At 40.7% G+C, this 19,180-nt stretch overlaps 1 protein-coding gene across 4 annotated transcripts in view; it reads left to right on the forward strand.

The window, feature by feature from the left end:
* CPXM2 (carboxypeptidase X, M14 family member 2) overlaps positions 1-19,180 on the forward strand; it is a 106,365-nt gene that overhangs the window by 33,179 nt on the left and 54,006 nt on the right. For all 4 annotated transcript variants that reach the window (XM_048858723.2, XM_075131033.1, XM_075131034.1 and 1 more), the window contains one exon: positions 7,423-7,562. In XM_048858723.2, the coding sequence (XP_048714680.1) occupies positions 7,423-7,562 (140 nt within the window). The remainder of the gene's footprint in view (positions 1-7,422; positions 7,563-19,180) is intronic.

The following is a 19,180-nucleotide window of genomic DNA, read 5'->3' on the forward strand; positions in this document are numbered from 1 at the left end:
CAAGATCACTGCTTTTATAATTTATACTCAGGTAAAGGAGAAAATCCCTGGAAATATTCATTTTTAGGAGGGGGTTCACAAGACTTGACATTTTACTGAAAGGGGTTCACAGGTTGTTAAAGTTTGGGAACCACTGTTTTAAAGCAAAGTAATTTGTCACCAGGCAGCTTTTCCCAGGCAATGATACTTCTACCAAAAAATATAGCAATTTGGAAGCCACTTATATATGTTCTTGTGTCTCTTGTGTTGGCCACCTTCTCTTTATATGGTGTTATCGCTTTTATTCCAGCCTGTTTGATGTTTGTTTGATGCTTGTTGCTATATACTGCCTTACATTTTATATTGTAACCTGCTTGCACTGTCTTCCATATGTAATTGGGATCTCTGGCTACCCCGGTGCCACCATGAGCTATTTAGTTCCTTTAAATTAGAGAGTGAATTAATTGTGAAATGTCTGATTTTGGGGCATTGGCAGAGGATTGAGGGCAGTCACACAAACATCTTGACACTGAGACCAAAGGCAAGTATATTGTAGGCCTAATTCACCCCTGAGTTACTCTACTTGTATGCTGGTGTAAATCCATTGAAGTCAAAGGAATTAAACCGGCATAAAACTGGAGTTATGTGGTGTGAATCAGTTTCCATATATTTATTAACTGATTAAGCAAATCAAGGAACATATTTAAAGGAAATCTACTTACTCTAGCTGAGACGTTAGTGATAGAACAGAGCCATGGATCAGATGGCTTTGAGGAGAGTGGAATTTACCAACATTAATTTAGAAGTGACCTTTTCTTGCTGTGAAATTCTTTCCAAACTTGAGAATTCAGCTTGACACTTTCCTTTAGCCCAATAGAGTGGAATCCAGTTAATGAAGTAATTTGATTCAGGCTGCAGTTACTTCCAAGATGGTTCCTTCAGTCTCTTCCCTCCAATGCACTCACCAAAACCAGAATCAGTGTATTGTTCAAAGGGCAAACAGGATGGTGATGGATTTGTTTAAAGCTTGAAAGTTTACTTTAAGTATAAAAATAGGAGAGGGGTCCACTCTCAGGTTTATGACTAGATCAAAACCCTGTAACTGGAATGTGAACAGAAAAGGAGCTCCAGCCAACTATTCCTTTCAGAACATCCAAGTGACACTCAGGCTGAACAGTTTCCATAACGACATTTGGTTGTTTGTTCGGGCTTCTTGTCTCCAGTCTGCTAGGTTACAGGGTTTTGCTGGGCCACAGAACTCCTTTCTTTCTTGGGTCTTTCTCTCATTTTGATCAGTGTCCAACTCTTCCTCCTGCAAATGAGCTGCTGCCACTTGCTGTTTCCCAGCAGTTCTCCAGACACCACTGGCTGTGACTGTAATATCTGTACCAATTTTTAGATAGTGGCTCCATTTTTCTCCACAGTGAAGCTCAGGCTTCCACCTCTGAAGCATTTCAGCCTTTAGGTCAGGGGTGGCCAACCTGAGACTGAGAAGGAGCCAGATTTTACCAATGTACATTGCCAAAGAGCCACAGTAATACATCAGCAGCCCTCCATGAGCTCCCCACCCGCACCCAGCGCCTTCTGCTCACTGGTAGCCTCACCGATCAGTGCCTCCTGCTCCCTCCCCACACTTCCTGATTAGCTGTTTTGTGGCATGCAGGAGGCTTGGAGGGAGAGTGGGAGGAGCAAGAGCATAGCAGGCTCGGGGAGGGGCAGTAAGGGGTGGAGTGGGGGCAGGGCCTGTGGCAGAGCCAGGGGGTGACCAGTGAGCGCCCCCCGGCACATTGGAAAGTTGGCACCTGTAGCTCCAGCCCCGGAGTCACTGCCTATGCAAGAAGCCACATATTAACTTCTGAAGAGCCTTATGGGGCTCCGGAGCCACGGGTTGGCCACCCCTGCTTTAGGTGGTCGCCTGAGGGCTGCAGTGAACTCTCCAACAAAGAGTCCTTTAACCCCAAAGGCCAGTCTTCTTTATTTCAAAAATATTTTTTCAGTTGTGTTCTTCATTCTCTAGTTTCAGATCTTTGTTTAGAAAATTGATCTATTTTCCTACCGCACAAACAAATGCTTCAGCCTGTCATAACTCTATTTGATGCAATGTCTTATTCCACATATCTATTTCCATGTATTGTGTAAATTGCCATTTCCATGTAATGTGTAAATTCTGGCAAACATATTCTCTTCTGAACTTTCAAGTTTGTTTTGATTATTTTCTGGTGTAAATACTTTCATGATCCTATCACTCTGGGAGGCTTGTATATAAATAGCACAAGAGTACCTAATCTATGACAATGTTGAAACTTAGGAATTTATCTCTTTTCCTTTTCCTGTTTGAGTGCCACCTATTTCTCTTCTACAACTTTCTCTCTAATAGACAGCTCCAGTAATCTTCAAATTGTACACTTTCTACGACCAGATAACCAGTCAGTAATCCCTTAAACCAGCTCAAACATTTGGAGCACTTACTGTGATTGACAGTGCATGTAAAAGTGCATTCTGCAGTTTTTTTTTCTTTTTCAGATACTCCTAGTTTGCAGCCTGGCCTAAAACACCTAAGGTTCCAATATATTCAAGTTGATGATATCACTCTTCCCAGATTTCCTCTCAGTCACTTAATTTTTCATGTTCAACTTCAGTTCAGGATTACGATCTCTAAATTTTGGTGATATTGGGGAAATATATAAATGAGACTTTTATTTATAACCAAATTTGGGAAAAATGCTGTCTTTGACGTTTCAGTTTGACATTTAGATTAATTTACAAGTACTTTATGATTGAGAGTGGAGGTTAAAGTCAATTACACGTGAAGACCGGCTTTAAAGTTTGAGGCAGGAGTGCAACTATGTGCATTTGGTTGTTTGTACGGTATGCAGTTGTGTTATTTATTTAACACACTTCTTCTTAAATGTGATCAGAGAGTGAAACTCAACCTTGGGCAGAGGATCAGCATATTATCTATGCACTTCAGCCCCTTAAACCACTTAAACTCTGGCTAGAAGGTTTAAATGCGTTGAAGGTGGTGCATAGAACTTTGAATTTCACCCAGTATGCACCCAGTAGATTCCACTCTCTTTTAAGTATCAGAAGATGAGTTTGTGTGTAGTCTTGTTTCTTGTGTCACTGTTACAGGATAGAGCAAACACTGAAATCCACAATCATTTTTGACTATTACAACAAATACTTAAGTTACTTCATACTAAAGAAATGCTAGTGACATTTTGCAGTTATATTTAAGCAAATAGTAGTTATATTTTTGATGGTGTACTGCAATATTCACCATGATATTTCTTAATTTATTAGTTTTTATACTGCCACTCCTTTATGTTGGCAGTAACTACTCTAAAAGGAACATGAGCTGGTTGAAAGTACAACTCCTGAGCAATTTCAGATCTACAGGCTCCCTGTGGTGAAACAATTATTGCCTGAGAGGATCTTACTGTTGTCCTTATCCCATTAGGAATTATGTACAAGTTAAACATGGATAGATTGCTACAGGTGTAAATAGTTGCTTGCACTGCAGCTGACTTACTGGGTGTTGATTTCACAGAAGACTGAAATTTCTGCCACTATATTTTTAGTACATTTAGGGCTTAATATCTTCACCCCTGATACAAAAGTGGGCTCTTTGAATTGTGATAATATGGGACAATATTTATATTCTCTTGTATTTGGGAAGAGAACCATAATGATTATGAGTTGAGATCAGATGTGCTTTGGTGTCATATTAAAAAGATGGATGAACTTTCTATGAAACTTCAGCCTTACTTCTAAATTTACACTCATGTACCTTATGAACAATCATTTGCACCCACAATTTTGCTTGAATTTCAGCATCTAACAGCTGAATTTACAGGCACTTGATATGCAAGCAATGATATGCTGAATTCCTAGTTAGCTGTGCTCACAAATTATTTTTTATGAATCATTGCAGATGCAATTTTAGAGGACATTTCAAAAATATTAGCCCATAACATTCAATATATGGTATAAAATAATACTTAGCACTTATATAAAATGTTTGGATCGATAGAGCTCAAACTGCTGAACAGTGGTAAGCAAGCATTTCTATTCCAATTTTACAGCTGGGGAAATTGAGTCAGAAGTTAAATGACTTTTCTCTAAGAGCCCACAATGAGTCAATGGCACAATTGGAAGTAGAACCCATGACACCGGACTGTCTAAAATCCTATGAACTTGGCCACTGCCTCAAAAAATGTGCTGATATAGTTCAACAGAAGTGTTTTAATTAATGGGAGATACATATCTGCAGGCACAATTTGGTCCTGTGTTGAACTTTAATACCACGTTATATGAATAGATGTACAGAGTCCAAGACCAGAAGATACCATTGTGATCATGTGGTCTGACTTCTTGTACAACATATAGGCCATAGAACTTTCCCACAAATAATTGCTAGAACATATCTGGTAAAAAAGAAAAAATTACCCTCACCGTTAAAAATGTACTCCTCATTTCCAGTCTGAAATTGTCTAGATTCAACTTTCAGCCATTGGATTGAGACATTGAATAATACAATGTATCATACCAAAATCAGGGAACTAAAAAGTTAGTCACAACCTGCGCTGACATACACCTTGTGCTAACTCATTGACTTTACTAGGCTGCACAGCAGCAAAGAATTTGCTTTGGCATGTATTGTACAGTAATAAAGCCTGTCCTTGCTCCTACTGAAGTCATTGAGAGTGCTGCCATTTAATTCCATGTGCCAGCGCTGGGTTCATAAATAACAATATATTTGAGAGATAAGCCATAACCAAAACTCCATAAACACATTTCAGATCCAGATCTAGGCTTAGATCTGAGTTTGCAGCTTTGAAATCTACCTCTGTAGTGGCCTGCATCAGCACACCAACCCTGAACACCTGGAATTTTGGAAAAGTTTAAATTCCAAGTTCAAGAACATTTAGATTTGGGGATTTGGAACTGTCTGTAATAAAGATCCTAACCGACTTGGACCAGGATTCAGAATTTGAAATCTCTAAAATTAAAGTAGTTATTTAACATGCAAATTAAAAGACTAAAATCGCCTGATTTAATACTTTGGTTGATTTTTAGCCCATCTTCTCCCCTGCTTCCACTAATCCCTTCATCCTCCTAGTTATAAATTTACTGAATCCGTGCTTAAAAATGAACTCTTGAAAAATTACACTTTTGGCCATGCTTAAATCATAATTCTAATCCCTTAACTCCCTTAATTAAATACATGGAAGTTTAAATTGATGTAAATATTTTACATGGGAGTTTGTGTATGTGTATGCAGAGTACATTTCCCCATACTACACACATATATACACAGTACATTTCCCCATACTACACACATTATACACAGTACATTTCCCCATACTAATTTCTCCCTACTGTTACTCACACCTTCTTGTCAACTGTTTGGAATGGGCCACCCTCATTACCATTACAAAAGTGATTTTTCCTCCCTAGGTATCCTACTGTTAATTGAATTGTCTCGTTAGCACTGACCCCCCCACACACTTGGTAAGGCAACTCCCATCTTTTCATGTACTGTGTATACCTACCTGCTACTGTATTTTCCACTCCATGTATCTGATGAAGTGGGTTTTAGCCCACAAAAATTTATGCCCATATAAATTTGTTAGTTTCTAAGGTGACACAAGGACTCCTCATTGTTTATGTTTTATCCTGTTTATCTTTAATACATATTTATAAAGTCTCCCTGGCTAGCTCTTGGGAGTTATTTGGGAGATACCAAGCATTACAAACTGTTCGTGAGCCATTCTTGGAATTGCCATGACCGCAAAGAAGTCCACTTTATAACTTCTGTAAAACAGAGTAAGGAGGAGGTACAAAAGTGTTAAAAAGCCTGTGTGTAATGGCTATGAACAAAGCAAAGAGCCTCTGTCCTTTATAATAGTAATAACCACCTGGGTGCAGGGTATTCACAGGGGCTTACTACAGAGTGCCTCCACACATAATTACATTGCGGCTGGCCATAATTTCCCAGGAGATGGCCTGTGATCAGGTAGGTTTCAGAGGAGGAGCTGTGTTAGTACATAGCCCCTCTGCCATGTACCCTGGCCAAACTGGACAGTCTCTACGTAAAAGAATAAATGGACACAGATCAGACGTCAAGAATGATAACATTCAAAAACCAGTCGGAGAACACTTCAATCTTTCTAGTCACTCGGTTACAGACGTAAAAGTGGCAATTCTTCAACAAAAAAACTCCAAAAACAGACTCCAACGAGAGACTGCCGAATTGGAATTAATTTGGAAACTGGATATAATTAACTTAGGCTTGAATAAAGACTGGGAGTGGATGGGTGATTACACAAAGTAAAACTATTTCCCCATGTTTATTCCGCCCCCCCCGCCTCCCCCCCCACTGTTCCTCAGACGTTCTTGTCAACTGCTGGAAATGGCCCACCTTGATTATCACTACAAAAGGTTCCCCCCACCCCTTGCTGGTAATAGCTCACCTTACTTGATCGCTCTCGTTACAGTGTGTGTGGTAACACCCATTGTTTCATGTTCTCTGTGTAAATAAATCTCCCCACTGTATTTTCCACTGAATGCATCCGATGAAGTGAGCTGTCGCTCACGAAAGCTTATGCTCAAATAAATTTGTTAGTCTCTAAGGTGCCACAAGTCCTCCTTTTCTTTTTGTGATCAGGTAGTTATTGCTTAATTGCAATTTCTTCAGATTCAGTTGCATTCATCTGGATTTTTTATGGCCAGTTCTGAGTCATTCCTCCTTATTTGAAAAAGTTGGGAAACTGTATGTTTGTTATTTATTGGCAGAATACAGTAAGTGTGAGACATTTATGGTTAGTGGTTTACGTGCAGGATGAGGCATCAGGTATTCCTAAATTCTGATATAATCTCTGACCCTGACTAGTTGTGAGGCCTGGATGTCCCCAGTGATGGAGATGAATGTCCCTGCGAATCAGAAGTAGTGGAATGTGTTGATCCCATTTGCATGAACTATCTGTTCTCCAAAACTACTTTAGTAGGAGAAGGCAAGGGTTCCACAGCAGGGGAGTCTTTCCTCTAAATGAGTCAGTCTATCACAGAGACATTTGCACAGCTCAGAAGACTTCATGGGTAATTTGTGCTGGACAGAGACTTTCTGAGACTGCTGGCACAGAAAGGTAGGTTGGGTTGAAGCCCTGTTCAAAATCAGGCCAGTCAACCCTAAATTAAATTTGTATTTCAGGATCTTGGCTTTTTAAATGATTTTAGAATATTTTTCCACTTTGGCCATGATGTTTTCTTTCCCAATGTATATAGGTCCTGAGAAGGGGCACTCCATCAGAGTCTTAGAACATCTGTGTAACCAAAGGAAGGAATGGAATGAATGATGATTTCATGTTCTCTTATTTTTTCCATGAAAGGCTTTTGAGTTGTCAATGATGATTTATGAAGACAGCTTTGCCTTCTTTTCAGGCAGGTGTTAATGAAAATGATTTTTATGATGGTGCTTGGTGTGCAGGACGAAATGACCCATACCAGTGGATTGAACTAGATGCTCGAAGGCTAACAAAGTTCACTGGCATTATCACACAAGGAAGAAACTCTCTCTGGTTGTAAGTACATGCTTATTTTGCTGTCTATGATTCTAAAGTTTGGATCTAAATTTGTTCATTTTTTCTCAAGAAAGAAAGGGAAAAAGAAGAGATGATGGGACATGATAATAGTTAGAGCAAGCAATTAAACAGAAAAAAGATAAAATGCATGCTGTTTATACAGTATTGTGTACATGGAAAACTAATCTGAAGGTAGCAAATTACCACACCCTTAAACTACACATGTCAATAAAGCAGGACAACACACTTTGATAACCCTCATCATTACCACTTAAGTGATGAGTAAACCTGTGTACCCAAGTACGATTATCTAAACCAGTGTGCAATTTGCTGATATTAAGTTTCCTGTCTGTTTTCCAATATTTAATAATTATCCATTATATAGACATGCTTTTATGGTTTTCGGAAAAACGCAATACAATTTTAACAGGTTTCAGAGTAGCAGCCGTGTTAGTCTGTATTCGCAAAAAGAAAAGGAGTACTCGTGGCACCTTAGAGACTAACCAATTTATTTGAGCATAAGCTTTCGTGAGCTACAGCTCACTTCATCGGATGCATTCAGTGGTTTTTCCACGGAATGCATCCGATGAAGTGAGCAGTAGCTCATGAAAGCTTATGCTCAAATAAATTTGTTAATCTCTAAGGTGCCACAAGTACTCCTTTTCTTTTTGCGAATACATTTTAAATTGTCTAAAAGAGATGGTGTAAATCTTTGTCCAGATGAATGTACATCTGCTATGTCATGCAAGTTTATCTGAAAGCTGAACTAGTACAGGGTTCTCAGTATATATATTTTTCTTGGTTTTATTTGTTGCATCAGGAAGAAAATATTATGTTGTTGCTAGCTATCATTTATTCATCACAAATGCGTGTGGCACCACAGAGAGCAAGTGTGAGGGGCGGTACTAGCTCTGAAGGGCTTAGCTTCAGAATAGATGATTGACTAGGAGGGATGACTGACAAGTGGGATTTAAGGAGAGGAAGGATAACAGTGACTAATATTATGGGATTGCTTTGGCTAGTTCTGAACACATAGGTCTTGAATTTTCAAACACAGTCATGTAGGCACCAAAATAGGTGTCCAGATTTTGAGAACACTTCAGCATGTTACATGCAGTGCTCTCTTAATCTGACTGTAGATGTCACCATCTGAACTTCTGGATGCTGAACTCTCTTGTGAAAATCTGGCCCACAGTGATGTCAGGTTGTTAAGTTTTATTTTTAAATATTTTTATTCTTTCTAAATGACTGTACCCTTTAATGTGTGTCTACTTTCCTTCCTTCCTCCTTGTTTGTTCTAGCAAGTAAGAGTGGTAAAAAGGGAATAGGGAAATGGGGGTGCTAATGATGAGTTAATGGGGGAAAGAGAAGGTGGATAGAACGTGATAGAAAAGGGAGGATAAAAATAGAGATGGTGAGGGAGAAGTATATGATGGATGATGGGTAGGGGAGTGAGGTACATCAGCAGGGGAAGTGATAGAAGCAGATGTTAGAGTCAAAAGGAGAAAGTCTAGTACTGGGAACATTTGGCGATATCAGAAGGTGAAAGTTCTCTTTTCTGCTGCCTGCAATAATGGCTGTAGGACTTCAGGTGGTTTAATGGCCTTTTACAGTCTACCCTAGTAGCCGCTTCTGGCAGGGTGATGGGCCTCATCGTGGTTTGGATGGGCTGTGTGGCCTGTTGTCCCAGAGTGGCTGCTCACTGGTCTGATGTAGGTAGGTGGGAAGGGGATTTGTAGACTTGACTCTCTTCCCTGGTTCCTTGCTGCTGTTGACTGGGAGGGCAGCCAAAGTGGCTATTTATTGCCCAAAGGTCTATATAAGAAGATGCTGTTGTATCACCTGAGGTACTGTCCCATTTTTAATTTTAAAAAAAAAGACACAAGGAATATTCCTTATTCGAATGAGAACACATGTTGGCAAAGAGAGCCAGGGAATACCCATTTGCTGAGTTATGCTCTGTTAAAGGAAAAGATAGCCAAACTTGCTAGCCAGTGGGAGACTTGATTCAAACCTTGGAGAGTTTACCAGTGAGAAAAAAACCTCAAGGCACCAAATTATACTAGCTCCTTGCAATCAGACAGGTTATCACTGGGTCAAGGAACTGATCAGATCAAGTTTAGTTAGTGCTCTGTGCTGTTGGAAATAAAATTCAAATGCTGGACTCTTCCCCCACCCCGTTTACACAGGAATACAAGTCTGGAATCTCTCTAGAAATGCCATGTTTCGAGGGTGTGGGCTGTCATGTTACAGTAATAAAGAATTACAGAAGAAGTCACTTTCTCTTAACACTGAACATGGAACTTTATTACAACAAGAAAAAAAAATTAACTCCAAAGCTATTCTCTGTGCTTCACTGCAGAGCTTCTGCCTAGGTTAGAACCTGCTATAGATTTAAAGAAACAGTACACATATCCTAGGGTGACCAGACAACAAGTGTGAAAAATCAGGGGTTGGGGGTAATAGGCACCTATATAATATAAAGCCCCAAATATTGGGACTGTCCCTATAAAATCAGGACATCTGGTCACCCTAACTTTTCCTCAAAAGCAGAGGGCATGTGCAGAGGGCCATCTCCACCAGGGCCGGCTCCAGCGTTTTTGCTGCCCCAAGCGGCAAAAAAAAAACAACCTTGCAGCCGAATGGGGAGGTGGAATCCTGCCCACCGAACATGGAGGTGGAGTGATGGTGCTGCCGCCAAATTGCTGCTAGCGACTGAAGAAGAGTCACGTCCCCTCCGCGGAATTGCCGCCAAGCGCGAAACACTCTGTGACAGAGTGACTTCCAAATTCCCGCCACCACCGCGGGCGGATCGCCGCCCCAGAGCCCGACATCCTGCTGCCCCTTTACATTTGCCGCCCCAGGCACCTGCTTGGTTCGCTGGTGCCTAGAGCCGGCCCTGATCTCCACACCCCATGGTGTGTGGCAGCACAAAGGTCTTTGCCACTCACTGAAGAGCAGGAATATTGGTGGGGATGGGGGAGGATGGGAGCATGGCCAATGAGCCTATTTATAGCAAGCTCCAAAGCTTGTGTAATTAATGGAAGCAACTGCTTGTCCTTTATACCCAGTAGCGGCAGCTGAAGCCTGGATTCATTGGTGATCAAGTCCATACAAACAGTTCCTAGGGATAAAGCCCTTCTAGTTCGTTTATGGAAACAGTTTTGTTCATGGAAACAGGTTTTGGCCTAAAGGGCATATCATGGAGAGCATTCAAGTTCATTCTTCTCCAGGGGAAAAAAAAACAATGGATGAAGTGAAGAGCATGCTTGGACACTTACTGGGTGGAATATGAAAAGCATTGCCTTGTCCCATTTATTGCCTCATCACAATCCAATCCATTCTATTCCTATCAACATCAGCATTGTTATTTGAACCACAAAATGTCTGGGAATCGGATCACCATTCAATGTACCTCTCTTGTGAGTCCCATTCTGCTGCACGTTCCTTGTACGCAGTGACTCACCTGGAGGCCCTACTCCCTGTAATGCCTTGTCTGAAGTGACAGACCAGTGGCAGCAACAGGTGAGGCAAAACTGAAGAGAAACTTACAAAATCCAAATAACAAAAGAGAAGAAATGAAGGGATGGGAAGAACGGGAGGAAGAGAAAAATCAAAGGAAAGCAGGAGAGGAGGAATGAGCATGGAAGTAAAAGTGCAAGGAAGTAAAAATCAGAGAAATAGAACACTAAGGAACAACTCACTCTAAAAAGGGTGACAAAAGGTACAGAAAAGAGGGAAGGAGTGGAGAGAATGAGAAATACAGAAAGGAATGCCATGTGAGATTGGGATAAACTGAAGGTGGAATGGGGCAAAAGAAAAGGAGGAAAGGGAAATGAATGAAAGGACATATGGAGAGAAGCAAAGGACACAGATTAGATGGGGAGTGGGAGAAGAAAAGAGGCAACAGAGAGGAGAGGAGAACAGAGGCTGCCAGAAACTGGTATCAAAATCACCAGCTCTCAGCATGCCCCCTCCCTTGCCCCTAAAGTAATTGCCGTGAATTGCTCCACCTCGGTTATTCCCACGCAATCTGTTACCTTGTTCATGCCTCCCCTCCATCCCTGACTATGGGACTTGCTCATTCTTCCCAGCAGCAAGTGAACACTTGTTTCTGAGCAGAGAAAGGCAAAATTGGACCCCTAGAGGAGATTTCATCGATGTTGATGAGTCCTTTTCCTTCAGTGATTAAATAAACACATGGACTCAGTGAACAGAGTTGTTTAGATGCTGCAGGCATTGTTAGGTAGTCTGAAGCCATATGAAAATTGCCTGCTTTAATTCATCATCATCAACTCTAAAAACTACTGAGGTTTGTCAAAACTTTTGCAAAAGTTTGCCAACCTCTCAAGCAAAGCTGGGTCCAGTTGCAAGTGAAACTGGCTGGTTTCTGATTTTATCCTGAAGTGGTGTGAAACCCAAAAGTGTAACAAATGTGGGTTGAGATCTGTGCAAAGCACCAATATGGTAGTGGATACAATGCCAGCCCTTTCTGGGTTGTTGAGTATGACTATGTCCAAGGGAGTAATGAATTTGAGGAGCAGCTTCATTGTTTCAGCATGAATATCAGCTGATTAAGAGAGAGGCATTAACGAGGGCTCTTTGAAAAGCCATTTTGCCTGCCTTCTCAGACAAAAGAAAGTTGCCAGGGTGACGCAACCTTTTAGAAAGGGATGTGAAGTCCTCTCCTGAGAAATGGATGATATTAGCTATGGGCTTTATTTGGGATACAGGGGGGTTGTGGCTGAGTATTCTTAGAAGAGTGTGTAATGTGTAAAAAGTCATTGCTGCCAAGGTATCTTTCTGTTTTATGAACCACACATTTTACACAACTGTTCAACCCTATTCTGAGTGGGACACCATAAGCATTCTTTTGAAAATGTGCAGAATGTTTTTGAAGAAATTACATGAGGATATTTAAAACATGCACTTTTCTGGCAGAAGAGAGGTAAATGTGAATTGCTGCTAGTTTCCAAGTTACTATCTAAAAGCCTTAGGGAGGTCTGTCTCTCATTGCCCAAACAATCTGTGGGTAATTTAGCACATCTTTTGTACTAGGAATAGAAAAACATGTCTAAATAGAAGTGTGCAGTCCGAGGACTGCTTGAATCTGCTGGAGTTAATGGCAAAACTTCCGTTCTCTTCAGTGGGAGCAGGATTGAACCTGTGAACATCATTCCTTTTAAACATAAGGTATTGCCAAAATAATTCCTTTCATGTCATATTAAAGGCCTGCTGATTAAAAAAGGAAACAACATACTTCAAAAATTACCAGCTCAGAAAAGCTTTAAAGACTAATTTATTTTTCAGGTGCTTTTGTGCTGAGGTTTTGGTTTTTATTTTATTTTTTTAATCTGGCATTTTACTGTATTTTCAACTTGATGTGACTGGGTAGGGACTGTGAATTTTAGCTCTGTAATAATATATAGCCCCTTATACTGTATATACAGATTATGATGTATTTGAGGATCCTTTTTGCTTTGTTTTGCTAACCCCATGATGAGCTTGACAGGCTGGCAGTCAGAAAAAAGCTTCTTCTGGGTTGTAAACTGAACATATTTGAGGCCAGGCCATAGGGCCCCTATTCTGTCTGCTGATGTAGCCTCTTAACACCACTCTGCCAGTGTAAAGGAGCCATAAGGGAGGCATAGACAGTCTTCCATATCTGTCATAAATATAAAGGGAAGGGTAAACCCCTTTGAAATCCCTCCTGGCCAGGGGAAAGCTCCTCTCACCTGTAAAGGGTTAAGAAGCTAAAGGTAACCTCGCTGGCACCTGACCAAAATGACCAATGAGGAGACAAGATACTTTCAAAAGCTGGGAGGAGGGAGAGAAACAAAGGGTCAGTGGGTCTGTCTATATGCTGGTTTCTGCCGGGGATAGACCAGGAATGGAGTCTTAGAACTTTTAGTAAGTAATCTAGCTAGGTATGTGTTAGATTATGATTTCTTTAAATGGCTGAGAAAAGAATTGTGCTGAATAGAATCACTATTTCTGTCTGTGTATTTTTTTTGTAACTTAAGGTTTTGCCTAGAGGGGTTCTCTATGTTTTTGAATCTAATTACCCTGTAAGATATCTACCATCCTGATTTTACAGGGGGGATTTCTTTATTTCTATTTACTTCTATTTTTATTAAAAGTCTTCTTGTAAGAAAACTGAATGCTTTTTCATTGTTCTCAGATCCAAGGGTTTGGGTCTGTAGTCACCTAGGCAAATTGGTGAGGCTTTTTACTAAACCTTGTCCAGGAAGTGGGGTGCAAGGTTTTGGGAAGTATTTTGGGGGAAAGACGTTTCCAAACAGCTCTTCCCCAGTAACCAGTATTAGTTTGGTGGTGGTAGCGGCCAATCCAAGGACAACGGGTGGAATATTTTGTACCTTGGGGAAGTTTTGACCTAAGCTGGTAAAGATAAGCTTAGGAGGTTTTTCATGCAGGTCCCCACATCTGTACCCTAGAGTTCAGAGTGGGGGAGGAACCTTGACAATATCTTAGTGAGATTCTGCAGCTGGTGTAGGGATGGTGGAATGGCTCTATCGCCCCCGTGCCTTATCCCTGTCATAGCAGGGGGATTGATAATGTGTCAGAGGCAAGTGTTACCTCTTAGAAACTGGCTCAGTAACTGACTGTACGGTCACTGGTCTGGTATGAGTGGACCCAGTCACTGGGTCCCACATGTGTACAAGCCAACAGGATCAGGGTAGAGTCTAGTTACTGATTCTTGCTCTGAAATGCTTAGGCATACTCCCAGGCTCAGATCTCTCACCTGACCCCCTTCTGTGGGATATGGAATGCTACCTAGACTCTGAAACCAGTGTGTCAGACCTTCCAGGCCACCCAGTCACTTACAAATACCCCCTCAAAGTTCCATCTACACTCTCTGGGCTTCGCAGTGTAATCCTTTGAAGGACAATGTGGCAGGACAGCAAGTAAATAGGCTTACAGAAGGAACTGACTTTTCTCTTAAAGCAGGTGAGAGTTTAGAGATCTTTGAAAATTACATAGTTCTGAGATGCACCTTCCCCTAGACTGAGCTTACCTGTTTTTGTGAGTCTAGGGTTCATCAGCATTTCAGGCTGGACAGAGTCTCTCCTGCGCCTCCTCTCTCTCTTCCTTTGTGTGGTAGAGGCCAGCACAGAGCAGGAACCCACTCTTAAATATGGTCCCTATCTCCTTGCCATGGGCTCAGTCCCCAGTGCAAAAGCATAGTCCCTGTGTTCCTCCAAGACCAGAGACTGCTCCTTTCTAGCACTCCCTGAGGCACAAATCAGCCAAAATGGGGTGGGGAGGAAGTGGGACTATAACCCTGCCCCACTTTTACATTGGGCATTGGAGTTCACTGGCTGTGAGGAGAGCATACTGCAGTCCAGTAGCGGCTGTGACAATGTTTTCACTCCCCTGCTCACCCTGGAGCTCTGAGTAGGATTGTGCCTAACTGAAAAAGAATCCCTCATGAGCTGATGCGGCTCCCAGCCTCCTCCAATGGGAAGAGTGTCTAAAAGCTGCAACTATCCTCTTGAACTGGAAGATATAAACAAGAAAAAGTAAACACAGAACCCATTTTACCATTCCTACTGAGTAGCTTCTCTGACTGTAACCATGCTCGTCAACAGGGCCAGTAACAATGATAAATATTCAACAGAACTGACTTTGGGTCTGATTCTGCTCCCACTGAAATCAGTGGGTGCGTTGTCACTGGCTGCAGTGGTTCATGAGCAGGCTTATACTTATATACTGGTGCAAATGAAAACATCTGTGTTGGTTCAGTGCGTGTTTCAAGACCTGACATAATAATTTGTGATTTGGTGAATTGCTTACCAGTTATTTCCCACTTCTTGTAGTGTCTTCAATGATGAATCAAAGCAATGAATGAAAAACTGGCATCATTTTCAATATCTGGTCTATTGTCTTTGTGTCTGCTTCCCTGGTAACTCATAGCTCCATCTGCTATGGTAAAGTCATGGACAGTGATTTAAGGGGATCTTTGACACAGTTGTTTATAACTTCATGGTATTTTAAAACTAAATAAGGTCATTTAACACTTGTAGGGCCCGGTATTGTGCCATCTAAGTCAGTGGTAAAATTTCTGCTGGCTAAAATGGGAGCAGGATTGACCTTTAGGGATATTTTTAAAAATAACATTTGTACAATGGGATATGCTCTCCCCTCAGTGAGCATGAATAGCTTTCATTAGCAGTTTCAAAACATGTTTTTTCCCCCTGATTACAACTAGATTGTTTCACTTGTTTTTCACAGCACTAGAAAATGTTTTACCTAAAAATATATGTAATAGTTGAATATAAAAATCTGAAGTACAGCTGTAAACGTCATTGGCCCAAATGTCCCCTCTGCTACACCCATGTAACATCACTGACATCAATAGAATTCTTTGCACATGTATCTGAGGAAAGAATTCGTCCTGACAATTTAAAAAAAAATCATAATCTTTCTTTTCAGCAAAGAGGGTAGAGTTTGATAAAGAGTTTCAAACCAACATTCAAATTAGAATTAAAAGTTACTGCAGTAGAAAGTAACTGGCATACTTTTGTAACAAAGCTGGGTCTACCTAAGATGGCATGGCTATTGCCATCCTAGGTCATGGAATGTAGCCTATGCAGGAGCCCAAAGTACTGAAAGGATTCCTCAGAATGCTTTGGATCTGTCACTTACTCTGGCTTCCTATGGTGCTAAGAACAAGGGAAACATAAGACCTACCATACTAGGTCAAACCAATGGTACATCTAGCTCAGTATCCTGGCCTAACAGGGGCCAATACCAGAGCTTCAGGAGGAGTGTACAGAATAGGGCAGTTGGAATGATCAACCATGTCTTTCCTTCCCAGCTTCTTGCAGCCAGAGTTTTAGGGTTGCCGCAATCATAGGGTTGCATCCCTGACCATCTTGGCTAATAGCCATTGATGGAGCTATCCTCCATAAACTTATCTAGTTTTTCTTTGAACCCAGTTATACTTTTGACCCGTCATAACATCCCATGGTACTGAGTACAATAGGTTAATTGTTCTTTGTGTGAAAAAACTACTTCCTCTTATTTGGATTAAACCTGCTGCCTCTTAAATTCATTGGTTGACCCCAGGTTTTTGTGTTTGTGGGAGACGGTAAATAACACTTCACTTTTTCCAACAATGCTTGATTATATAGACCTCAATCATGTACCCCCTTAACTGTCTCTTTTCTAAGATGAATAGTCCTAATCTTTTTAGTTTCTTCTCATGTGGAAGTCATTCCATCCCCTTGATCATCTCTGTAGATCTTCTCTGAGTCTTTTGTAGTTCCACTATATCATTTTTGAGATGAGGTGACCAGAAGTGGACACAGTATTCAAAGTGTAGGCATGCCATGGATTTATATAGTAGCATTACGATATTTTCTGTCCCTTTTCTAATAGTTCCTAACATTCTGTTAGCCTTTTGACCTCCATTGCACACTGAGCTGAAGTGTTCAGAAAATATCCATGGTGACTCCACGATCTCTTTCTTGAGTAGTAACAGCTAATTTATAAAGTGAAGCAGTACTTTTTGATGTCTCTTTTCTTTTATGGGAAGTTGTGAAAAATATGATCTTTTTTAAATGTGTGCATGCAGCACTGAGAGCAGATGACCTACCTTTCAAAATAAGAGCTAACCTACTGTGGATTCAATAGTGCAGCACAGATTCAGAATATAATACTTAAAGATGAGTTATTTCCATTGTAAAGGTTGTTTTTCATGGGGGTTTGGTAATTCAGCCATTTTAAATTGTTGCACACTGAAATTTTCAGTCTGCTGGGGAATTTTGTTAATGGGATCATAACGATTTAATAATGTTGGTGAGTAATCAATAGTCGTCAATGCAATAAAAGTGTTTAGGGCTACATTGTGCCTCTAAGACACTGCCCATCGCAAGTACCATTGTACCATGCCGGGGGGGAAATAAAGAGACATTCTGCCTTGGAGGATCATAGTGACCCTCAGAGCTTCCCATTTGCATCATGAGTAAGAGTAATTTGTGATGTTCCCTTTAAAAAGATAGAGCACACACCCCTCATTCACCAGACAGCTCTGTGGTATGTACCATATGTCCACCTATTCCTCACTTCTCCTCATAGTCTTTTTAGCAAGCTGCACCCAGGGGATAGCAGGTCTACCAGCAGCCAGTGCAATTCCTTGAGCACAGATGTTGCAGTCTTTTTGTGAAAGGTGCAGGCTCCCTGCTCCCACTGCGCAGCCATGTCAGGCAGGGCCAGGACCTTGTCTTAATTACCAACCACGTTATCCTCCAGTACTTGGGATGTAAAGCACAGGGGGTATGTTTTACTTGATGATAATACCGAGTCTGTCAGTCTAACTGTATCAGCATCCAGATATGGTGCAGTGGTTACCATTCCACAATCAACGGTTACCCCAACTTACTGCATATCTCCAGGACACCACAGTTCTGCACTATACTTAAAAAAACAATAGCTACATTATAGCATAATGTTGGTTTCAATGTAGGATGAGCTGTTAGTGCTACAAATACTGGCTACATCACAAGAACAATAGATACATCTTATACAGGGACTGCAAACATGTTTCAATAAAACTTTAATAAATTCAATGGAAATGTCTCAATGTTTTATCCAAATACTATAGTAAAATCAGTAGCTCCTATGCACTGACATGCAAAGAGCTTTTATGATGTATCATACCATTACAAACTATTATTTATCCTGACTCCCACTCAGTGCCATGACTATGGAAACTGTGACAGCTTTCTTGAAGTTGATAAGCTCTCACTGCAAGAATTGTCCTAGCTATCATTGAAATCATGTTGTAGATCCTTCATGCCTAATAGAATTTCACTGGAAATGATTAAATTCAATGCATAGAAATAAACCTAATCAATAATCCAGTGTTGACATAATCACAGATTAATTATATATTTATGGCAGTGCATTCTATTCTTAATAAAGGATGTTTTGCATTAACTAGCACTGATATTGCATCTTCTATGATACTGTTTTAATGGAACCATATAATGGTTTGAATTGGTTTTATTTTTAAATGGAGGAACAAAGTCCAGATTTTTAAAGCTATTTAGGCATTTGTGCTCTTAGTGTTGTAACAAGTAACTGATTTAGGAGCGTAAACCTCATTTTCAAAAGGAATTTAGGCACTTAGGAAAATTGGTGAGCTTTAGGTGTCTAAATCCCTTTTGAAAGGTTTACGCTCCTAAATCAGTTAAGTGTTGCAATGCTGAGTGCAGCAGTGCCCAAGTACCTCTAAAGATCTGGACCAAAGACAGCAAGCCTTCCCCAGCTTAAATGTGGAATGCCCTTGATTTATTTATTTAACTTAAATTTTGTACCTATATTAATGTCACTTTCTGGTTCTTGTATCCTGGGAGGAGCTTTGACACACAACACAGCTTGGAGGCCATTTTAATGAATGCTTTAATCACTGTTCTTTTCAGGATACTTAGCTGGTGGTCTAGGGTAGGTGGTCCTGTCTACCTATTCTGAATTTTATTTATAGGGCATCCGGTTCCATTGATGGAGACAGCATCATATTGTGTTTGTAAATATTTTTTGTTATGGCTTTGTAACATACGTTGAGAATATTTTTCAGGGTGCTCACTGAATCA

The sequence above is a fragment of the Caretta caretta genome, chromosome 7 (genome assembly GCF_965140235.1).
Source record: "Caretta caretta isolate rCarCar2 chromosome 7, rCarCar1.hap1, whole genome shotgun sequence".
NCBI classification, from domain to species: Eukaryota; Metazoa; Chordata; order Testudines; family Cheloniidae; genus Caretta; species Caretta caretta.